Source organism: Eulemur rufifrons, chromosome 16 (genome assembly GCF_041146395.1).
Source record: "Eulemur rufifrons isolate Redbay chromosome 16, OSU_ERuf_1, whole genome shotgun sequence".
Lineage (NCBI taxonomy): Eukaryota > Metazoa > Chordata > Mammalia > Primates > Lemuridae > Eulemur > Eulemur rufifrons.
In genome coordinates, this window is record NC_090998.1 from 46,236,587 (window position 1) to 46,247,500 (window position 10,914).

Below are 10,914 nucleotides of genomic sequence, written 5' to 3' on the forward strand. Positions count from 1 at the left end.
CTACCCATAGTTCCTGCAAACACACATGCAGAATTTTGCTAATATTCACTTACAAGGAGAGAAGTGTAACATTTGCCGAGACTGGTCCCAGATTTGGAATGGTCTCCAATTCATTGTTATTCAGTTTCCTATAAATGCCAAAAAAGAAAAAAAAAGTTGATTAGGTAATCGGTAATTCATAGAGGTGAAAACTTTATAAATTATTTAAAGATATCTCCCAAGTTAGAAGTTTTAAATAACTTCTTATAATCCAGATGTTCTTTACAGTTAAATAGCATGAGGAGTATTTTATGCAAACTTTAAGTAGCAAGTGTGTAACTAAGACTCACACTTCTCGAAGGCTCTGAAGGTGGCTCATGGAACTTGCCTTGATGGAAGATAATCTGTTGTGACTTAAGTCCCTATGAAAAAGCAAAAATAAAATTATAAGTAGTTTCTAAAAATCACTAATGGTGCCAAATGATATGCAAGACAGAGTGGGCTTATGAAATAGTTCTACGAACACTAGTGAGAGGAGAAATAATCAGTCCATTCTGCCCATACATTACACGGCAACCAAAATGCTAGACTCAAAAATATAAACTCTTAGGACAAAATTAGTTTAGGAGGCTGGCAGATTCAAACACTTGAAGCCCACAAATGTTTTAAGAAATGTTTCTTGGCACACAGTGAACCAATCTTTTGTAAACTGGAAGTTCTGCTTCACCCTCCCATCCATCCCCTTCCATCTCCCCACTCCCCACTCGATCTGATGACATCATGGCTTATGAAAAGTGGCTAATTAGGCAGGTTGCAGAAACTAAAGCCTCTAAAGAAACCTCTTTATTGTCATAAAATTGGGCATGGATGTCCTTATTGAAGTCAAACAAAACAGAAATTGCTTTGCACACACACTTGTTTCTCTGGGTTAAGGCACCAAACGGTTTCCAACATCATTTTGTGTGTGTTGAGAGGGTAGAAAACAATCTGAACCCTTTGCTTTCTTGAAATCCTCAAATCTCAATAGCTGGTATTATAATGTATAATTCAAGCCACATTGACCATCTGACAAAGTTAAGCAGAACAGAAACCTGTGAACACAGTTCAATCTTTTAAACAAAGGTGCTTCTCACTCAAGAACTCAGTCTAACTTAGTATCAATTTCTACAGGGCATCATTACTATTAAAAACAGTAACAAAGTCCTATATACCTTAATAGTCTAGGCTAAGAAGTCATCTCATTTGAGGTTCAAAATATGGAACAAAATCTGGCTAATATGCTTGGTTCTATTCCTTGTACGTGTCAATATACTGTGTGCCTTCAAAATGGTGTAATGAAAATAAAATGGCTGAACAGCTACTGAAAACCAGGCTAACAAACAGTATGGCTTAAACCTCTCCACCGAAAGAGGTTATTCAACCCTTACTAAATTAATTCTCAGTGTTTAAAAAATATTTTTAAAAGACCAAAGTTTTATGTAACACTAAAGTTGATTAGAGAAAAGCATCCCCCCGCAAAAAAATAAATTAAAAAGAAAAGAGAGAGAAATCACATCCAGAGAAGCACAGTGTCATGGTGCTTAGTTAACAATTAGAAATCAGGAATGCTTGCAGTCTTTTCTGTTTTGAGAATAAACCTGGATTTCTCTATTTCACCTAAAAAAAAAATCTGCAAAGGTTTTATTTGAAATATGTTTGCCTAAAGACCTACCAGACAGTAACAGACATGAGTAGATTTGTTCTGGTAGAGTTATAACATGAAAAAAAAATCTGGCACAGTCTTTAAACTATAAAAATCCTGCAATTACAACCACTGCTGTGCATGCTCACCACGCTGGCTGGAGCCAGACACTTTCCCTCACAGCCCAGCTCAAGTCCATCTGGAGTTCATCAAGGAAACCGTGAGCCCAACAACTCACGTTAGGATTCAAACAAAACCTGTGTGCTTTTAGCACCCCAGACAGTCATAGATTTACCACATGGTTTAAAAAACAACCAAGGAAAAGAGTCCTTCACCTGGGAGGTAGCCTGAGTCAACAGAAAGTCTCACTTGGACCCACTTAATTAAAGAACACGGAACCAATGTAAAACTGCATCCCTATTGTTTCAGGTTTTAAAAAGAAAGGGGAACCAATTTGGCATTAACATTTAATACAGGTGATTTTCTTTTTAATTAAAACACCTAAAACTATGCTCTCCACTTCATTTTAAGGATTATTTCACAGGACATTCCTGTGGCAAGTAAGATTGAGTGCTCCACTAATTTTCAACCAGTAATGGGATAAGATCCCCCAACAAAAGACCTTTAAAAAAATGAGAAACTGCCTTCAGAGACCAGTGCACATGCTGGGGACCACTCACTGCTGATCCAGAAGCGGGCGCTGGCAACTTTAAATATTTCAGTTATTGCAACACACTTCCATTCCTGTGTTTTGTGTACTATTAAAACCACATTATGTGTGGGAGAAAAAAAGCACCCCTTAAATGACTTTTACTGCTAAATACTTAAAGCTATGAAACTTTTAATGTACCTAAATTTAGATTTAATATCGTTTACATTTCAGAAATGATTACTTTCCAGTTAAAGGATGTCACATTTTCCTAAATCTTCCTTATATTGTTTTTATGGCTAGACCATTAAAAAGAGATTCAAGTTGTACAATGTTTTCTTAAATCTATAAAACATTCAGTAAGGAAGGCAAAGTCTTCACTTTTAGAGTTCTATGAATGAACATCTTCCCACAAAACGAAACTTTTAAAAAACTTTTTGTAGTGAGGTTAATAAATGGGAATGGGAAAGGTAGGAGGTAGGGAGGTGTTAACTATTTACCCAGAACTCAGCTGGCCAAATACTTGGTTAGAGAGACATCTCTCTTCCTGTATGTTAGCAAGCAAATAATATATATGAAAATAATTAATTTACAACATTTGGTTCCAGCTATCATTTTCTTCCTTTTAGCATTTGGAAATCTGACTTCCAAGTCAAATTTTAAATGCAAATCCAGCACAGCTTCTTAATCAATCCCACTGGGGCCTTCAGAGCTGCTAATTCAGCAGAAATCTGGAAAGCTGAAAAACAAAAAGCCAGGCTGTAGCTGTTTTAAGACACTGATCCAAAGTGACTCATAAATCAGCCTGCTATGTTCAAGTTTTAGTCTGGAAAATATAGAGAAACAGCTGTGAAAACCATAAGGACTATTACCCCCACCCCACTCCCAATTCTGGTACCGACCAGAAGATTTATAACAGGGCCAACTACACCAGCAGAAACCAAGTCACACCGGCAGAAACAGCATTAACTACCTTTCAGACTTTCGCCTGAGCCCTGTTGAGAACTCAAACATTTCTATGGGATAAGATAAATGATTCCGAAATTCCAGTAAGAATTTAATATTATTTGAGGCTCTTGTTGGCAATTTGGTAACTTTTTCCTCTTTTGGCTAAATAACATATTCAAACAAGCTCTTTAAGTTCAGAATTTTGTAAGCACAAACTAGATGTAAACTCAAGTCTGCTTTTAAAGGCTGTTATAAGCAAGGTTTCAAACAGTTACTGTTTTAACAGCCACTTTCATTAAAGTATTAGAGGTTACTTTTTGAAAGGAGAATTGAATACAGTATTATTTTATAGCTCAAACTATTCAACTTTTCACACATGGGGCTCCTATGGCAATAAATTACAGCTGTACAGAATAAAGTAAAAAAATACATACACATGTAGAGATTTTTTTAAACTTGCAAATTCAACAAGTGAAACAAAAGACACTGAACTTCTTCAGAATAGTGCTTTCAAATACTGGTCCAAAGACAAACTTTTACTATGTTAATTACCTAATGAAAAGGAAGGTTAAAATATGGGGAAGAACAACGTGTACTTTTCTACTTATTTCTGAACACTGAAACAATCTACTTAAGAGCTTTTCTAATTATGTAAACTTTAAGCAGCTTCTTACACCTCCTATTCCCAAATACCAAATAATAGAGAAGGTAAAACTTAATTTCATGTGTTCTTGTGCTTCTTTGCAAAGGTGGAGAGAAGAGACCTCTAAAGCTTTAGGCACAAACAAAAGAAACATTTACAATAAAGAATTTAGACCACATGGTTTGGTGACACCTACAAAGATGGTTAAAAGTCACAGAAGTACAAGAATGACAGAGCTGTCCAATGAGTGATCACAGCGGGGTTTCTGACAACAGACTGAGTGCTTATTTATACAAGTGGAACTTATTTTCACATACATTTAAGGAATGTGGACTTGTATTGAGACAATTTACTGCTGGCGGAAATGTAATTAAAGACTGTGCTAACCAAATAAACTCTAATTTGTTTTTAGTGTGCCACCAAATTATCTGCAAAACAAAATCCTAATTAGGTCAGCTACTTTTAAGACAATGTTTAAATAGGTATCGAACCCCTTTGGTTCGACTCAACTTCTAATCAAGGACCACACAGTCATTTTCTTAAGACATCTAAATCCACAAAAAAATATACTACACACTAGCATGATCACAATAGGCCACCTGACGTTGAGAGACTATTGAATAGAAGTTGGATTAATCTAAGCATTTCTAAACACACCCCAGGAAGCACTGTATTCATTTTCTCTGTCATCCCTCTATTATTCATAGGTGTTCACCGCCAGTCATTCAAACGTTCAATTCCATATGTTGTCAATAGAGCCATTCACATTTCATGAATAAGACAGCATGACCTCCACAAGAGGCAATTGAACAGAATTAGCCACAACTAATTGAAAGTCTTCCTGCTTTAGGTTAAAGCCCTTATCTTTCTTCAATTATAATAAAAACTACTAAATAAAACATCCCATGATAAGAGATTAAATATCAACCCAATATGCTCTAATTCTACCTTTTTATTAAACTAAGGCATATTAAAAACACACACAAAGAATATGTTGTCTGATGGTCTACAATTCACAAATAAAAGGATTTAGATTAGCACAATAATTTAAAAACAATGTCTTAAAATACCTGATCAAATCTTCTACCACTATTAGGACATTAGGATAATCTACTAGAATTGTTTAAGAGCTTAGAATTTTCATTGCAATTCTGCTAGGCCAAAATCTGAGATTAAATATTGAACTGCACTTTTATTTCTTTTAAACAGGACTTTTTTAAAAATACAAGTTTTGATTATGTGTTTACATTTTACAGCACTCCTCCAATTTTAACAAAACTGGAGGCTGGGAACGAATAGAGAGAGATGACATTTGGAAAGGATCAACATTTACAACTAAATTACAGTTTCTTCCTTGTTCTTCCACGCAGTTGGCAGTGCTTTCAGACTTCACAAGCTAAAATCCAAAACTTGCATAACAGCACTCTGCGCTCTCCTTTAAACCTTAAACCGTCTGGGCATGCTGAGAAGCTACAGAAATCACGCCCATGCTTCTGAAAAATCTCGTTCCTTTCTCTCCATATCTACTCATCAGTCTTACCAACTAACTTCTCACCCGAGCCAGGATGTGTTAAAATGCGGTCCAGGAGGCGGGACTTACAGTCTGCTAACGTGAAATTAAGCACAGGGAGTAGAACAAAAGTATGCATCCCATAGCCTGCATAGTGACCGAATTAGGTTGAGAAAGCTTCCCAAATGAAAGGAGCGCATTCAACCACTGGTTCGAACAGAATAAAGGGCCTTAACCAGTTAGAAACAAAAGTTGAGCCAGAGGCTCAAAATTACTCAGACCGAGAACTGCAAACTCCGGTTGTCCTCAGGTTGCCACCTCTCCCGCCTCGGCCTGGCAGGAGAGGGCATTTGAATGAACCCCCTGGATAGTTTAAGGCGCAGGACAGCCACCCTGACCCCGGAGTTATCAATGGTCTCCTCCTCTCTCCTATCTGTGGTCTGGGCGGGGCGCGCCAAGAGCCCACCTGAGTTGCCCGCAAGGCACGTGGCAGGGAAACTGAGGCCCCGATAGTTCTTTTCCCACCGCCACGGACCGCTGACCGTGGTCTGGACCCGAAAGATCTGCCCGAAAAGAAAACACTGCGCGCCGAGTCCCGAGCAACCAGGCCCTTGTCGGCTCCAGCTTTCCTGAATCGCGAGCGGCCCTGTGCCCACTGCCCGCAGGAAGAATACTTACAGCCTAGCGACCCAGGACGGGAGCGGATCCGGGAGGCGCGCCAGCCGCTGGCGACTGCAGTCCAGCAGGTCTCCAAGGCAGCGGCAGGGAGCGGGACACTGGCGCTCGGCGGCAACTCCGGGGGACTGCCCGAGTGCCCCGCGGCCGCCGCTCTCGGCCTGGCCCGCGCGCCCCAGCACGGCGCACAGTAGCAGCCCCAGCGCCGCCGCGGGCGCACGGATCGTCGGCGCGCCCATCGCGGTCCCACGGCCTCTCGCTCGGCCCGGCGCTCCGCAGCAGGCGCGCACCTGGGGCTCCGCACAAACTTCCAGGCGACAGTGGACGCCGCGCTCTTCTCTCGATCTCCCCTGCAAACTCCTTCTTTTACTCCCAGCGGCGAAGCCCTTTCATGCCCCCGAGCAGCAGGAGAGAAACCGAAAAGATGCGTCAACTGCGGCTGAGCTGCCACCCGATCAGCGTCTACACGCCGAAACCCCTTCTTGCCAGCAAAAGAAACTTTTTCTCCTCCTCCCCGCGGCGGTGCGCGAAGTCCCAGCGCGGCGAAGTCGCGGGGCGGGGCGGGGAGAGGCCGCGCGCGCCCATTGGCCGCCCGGGCTGCGGGCGCCCCCGAGGCCACGTGACCACAACACCGCTCCAGCGGGGGGCGGGCGCACGGGAGAAAGTGGAGCTGAGATTGTAGGAAATTTGGAGTTACATTTTCCAGCCTCTCCGGCCAGAAGTCTCCACTACGTCCTGCGAAACGTATATCAAATGGGCTTGAAGGGCAAAGGGGCGTGAGCAAGCAAGTGAGCAAATAGGAGGCTAACTCTCCGAGCTGGAGGTATTTAGGCGAACTTCAGGACAGTAAAGTTAAATTAGCTCTTATGAAATTTATAAATTATCCTACCATCCACAGACGAAACTATGGTTTTAATGAAAATACAGTTCTTTTAACATTAATACTGGTGTAGTTTCTTTCTTTCTTTTTTTTTTTAACACGTTGGCTCCAAAAATAAAAATAACAAAATATGAAAGTCATGGTTTTGAAGATGGTATATTGAGTTACAAATAGCCAGCCTTAGTAAACTGGATAGAGCTGGGGGGTGGGGGGTGGGGGGGGGGAGAAATGACCGTCTAATAAACCGCTATGGCAATCATAGATTCCACGCAATAGCTAAGAATAAAACTCAGTAACATTTCAAAGCAAAATGAAAACTAGGACCTTACAGGGAAAAATTGATATATGCACCTTGGTCGACCTGGGCTTTGAGTGATGAGAAATCTTGAATGGGAATGCCACCAGGCTAAAAGTCTTTCCCCGCTTCCTCAGCCGGGGGTGGAGTGGATTCAGGCTACAGGACTTACCAGTGATGTCTGTACCTCAATGTACAGGTGATTGGAGCCACAGGATGTTGAAATTTATGGAGACCTCAGATATTATCTGCTAATGTCCTCCTCTGGGTAACGAATTAGACCCGGAGGAGATAACTGATTAGTTTGTGGCAAAAAACCCAAAAAACAAAACAACAAACCGGAAAGCTTATTTTAAGCTTCTACTTCTATACATTGTTTATTGCCTGCTGTCTGCCCAAGCATGTCTGTCCTTGGGCTGCTTCAACTGCTCATTATTGAGGAGTGGAGATAGCTTGTGGAGTTGAGACTTTAACCCCAGCTCTAATGCCCATTGATTTTCACTGTAGCAAATCACTCCCACTCGTGGTGCGGGAAAAGACTCACTTTGAAGTAGATACACCCTATTTTAGATATAATAGCCATCCTTTTTTTTCTAGCTACTGGTAGTATCAACCCCACTACCTTTTTTGGTGATGTACAATTAGAAAATATTTATAATGATGGCACCTCTGTTTTGCCTGCTTGGGAGTGGACAACACAGTCATGCTAAGGGTTTTCCAGCTCAGTATCCCCCATTTATTTCATATTAGGAAAATCAGGTTTAGTGCATTATTGTTTTTTTTAAAAAAGAAAGATATCATTATGCACATGCTATTATGTATAAGCATGGTGGCATCAATGTGGTGGCTTGCTCTTACAACATCACCCATGTGATGAAGATAGAAATTTGCTACCATTTTGGGGAGGTTTGGCTAATTTCATTTTATATTCCTATATTATTTCATCTTCTATGAATTCCATTTACATTTACCTGCTGCCATTTACAACATCCATATTTCCAGCCCACGTTTTTTTCCTAAAGTGACTCGTATGTTTAATCACCCATAGATCATCTCAAATTGGATGTTCAAATGTAACATCTCTAGAAATAAATTTCACCAGCCCTGAAACTTACACCTTTCCTCCTGAATTCACTATCTTGAGGAGCGATACCTCCCTCCATCAGATGACTGCCCCAGAAACCTGAGTCACTCTTAACATTACTTCATTCTCACCACCACCTCCACATGCAATCAATTAGCAAGTCTTGTTGAAGCTAGCTCCTAAATGTATCTTCTATCTCCATAGACGTTATGCAAATTCAGACCACCATCAGCTCTTGCTTGGATTGCTGCCACAGTCTCCTTCCTATCTGGCATTACACTCCTTTCTCCACAATGCAGTCAAGTGATATAGTCCTAAAGTTCAAATGTGAACCAGTGACTCAACTGCCCTGATTTCTTTCACAGATTCCCATTGTTCTGGGAGCAAAGTTCAAATTCTTTAGAGTAACTTATGCAGCTGTTTTTTTTTTTTTTTTTGGTGTTGGGCCTCTACTTACTTCTTTCACTCATTGTATTTCATCATTTCTCTCCTACTCTAATAACTGCTTATAGTTTTCTTCCCAGCTGTGCTCTTTGCCTTTGGTCATCTTTCAAATGCTGGTCCCTCTGTCCAGATTGCTGTCTGCCCCTCTTCTGCCTGATTGATTGGCACTTCAGCTTAGGCATTTCTCCTTTGGAGAAGACTTCCCTGAGTCCTGCTTGACTATATATCCCTCTAATGTACTCCCACTCCAGTATTCACTGGGAGTGAATGTAATAGACCATTTTCATTTAAATTTTCAGTACTTTAGTTTCTCAATCTGCAAATTAGGAATACAATAAAAACTCTCTTATCTGGCTTCCATTTATCAGCTCATTGGATTAGCTGTCACTCTCTGTTCTACCTACTAACTGATGCCTGTGACTAGCTGAAATCTAGAAGCTGCCAGCCCCTCCTTAGTTCATTCTTTGCATGTGTGCTAGTACCTGTCAGGTGTTGAGCCACAGTAGTTCCAGACTTGTTTATATCTATTATTACACAATTAAACATTGCATAAAGCAAATACATATTAATGCAACAAGAAAATAACTTCATTTCTATGATAATGAACTTGAAGCTTGGGAAAGATTCTTTAATGGTAATCACTAAGACAATGCTATCAAATTAGACGTGGACAAGACAATTGTAAAAATGGGGGAGAGGGATTATAGATATCTAGGAGTTTTTTTCCACATAGACTTGCTTTGCAAGCATCTTTAATCTTGTTCCACTTTAAGTGTCACTGGGAATCAATCAGCAGAGGATGATTTATGGGTGTGGCTTATGCTTACTCAGATCTTCATGTCGTTGAGAATGTAAAAGACGGTGACATGGAAGATGTAGCACACATTAAATATGACTCTTCTCCATTCCAATATGTGCTTAACCATGTTGTCAATACAAAGAGGAATTAGTCCTAGGTGGAAACTTTAAATCAATGTAGTATTTTCACAGACTTCTCAAACCCTTCATAAACCAGAGGGAAGAGAGAACTTCTACTAGGAATCTATATACCTGGGCAGATGAGGACTGAATATCTTTTGAGGTCCCTCACAACCCTGTGCAGATTCCTTTGCAGTGTATAAAAATAGGAACAAAGGCAGACTGCCAGGAAAGGTAGTTTGTAGTAGAGGAAGAAGAAGAACATAAAATTCTGTTCAATCTCCCAAAATATATCAGGAAAGACAGCAACCCAGAAAACAGGCTTAATGTATTAGTGAATTCTCTGATCCTCTTATGAGGTTGTTTTTCGGTATACACACCCCCACACTCCCACAAAACACAAACACATGACATTGAATTTCAGTTTTCATGGCTAATGTCTCATGAATAGGGATCTAGTGTGAGAAAGTCAAATTCATTTTGATCAGAGGTCTTTTAATCCTTGAATGAAAATGAGATAAAGTGTTGGATTTCTCCACTCCTTCAGAGACTAATACTGGTTAACCTGGTAGTTGAAAGTTGACTTTCCGTTAGACATAACCTAAATCACACCAATTTCTCATTTATGGCTTTGTCCCAGTGAATGGCAAATCCCAGCCATTTTCAAAACAGCCTCCTACTGCCCATTTTATGGTTTGTGTAACTCGCCCCAGTGCTCTTTTCAGTTTTCCTGTTTTTTTTTTTTTTTTGTTTCCTGCCCCTGGCAAGTGTGAGACTTTCTTATCTTGAGTGCTGGCAAGGCCAATGACTCACAGATAAAAAGTAATAGAGGTGCTAAGCTGTCAGTTTTAACATCCAAGGACAAGAATGAAAGCTGAACACTCAGTACTTGCTTTATCATTATAATGAATGACACAGTTTGTGTAAGTGTGAGCTGTGAAAAGGGAAAAGTGATAAGGCAAAGGAGGAAGAAAAGCACAAAAATCCCCAGATAATGATGCCAAAAGCAAATGTTGCTGTACTTTGTAACCTAACCATATCTTTTCCCATTCATTAAGGCATTTTAGAAGAAATAGATAACCCTTCTTTCTCTCTCACACACACATACACACACAGACACACTGCAAAGCTTTACTTAGAGAGGAGAGCAGACTCTTACTTTACGCAACCCCTGCTATGAACATGTATTAACTCTTCAGAAAATATTT

The 10,914-nt window shown here is 40.3% G+C and overlaps 1 protein-coding gene across 1 annotated transcript in view; it reads right to left on the minus strand.

Moving 5' to 3' along the window:
- Positions 1–6,575, minus strand: part of LRIG3 (leucine rich repeats and immunoglobulin like domains 3) — a 45,412-nt gene extending 38,837 nt beyond the window's left edge. The window contains exons 1-3 of the mRNA XM_069489537.1: positions 6,089–6,575; positions 330–401; positions 54–128 (exon numbers count right to left, since the gene is read on the minus strand). Of these exons, the coding sequence (XP_069345638.1) occupies positions 54–128; positions 330–401; positions 6,089–6,324 (383 nt within the window). The 5' untranslated portion in view covers positions 6,325–6,575. The remainder of the gene's footprint in view (positions 1–53; positions 129–329; positions 402–6,088) is intronic.
- Between the last annotated feature and the right edge of the window lie 4,339 nt (positions 6,576–10,914).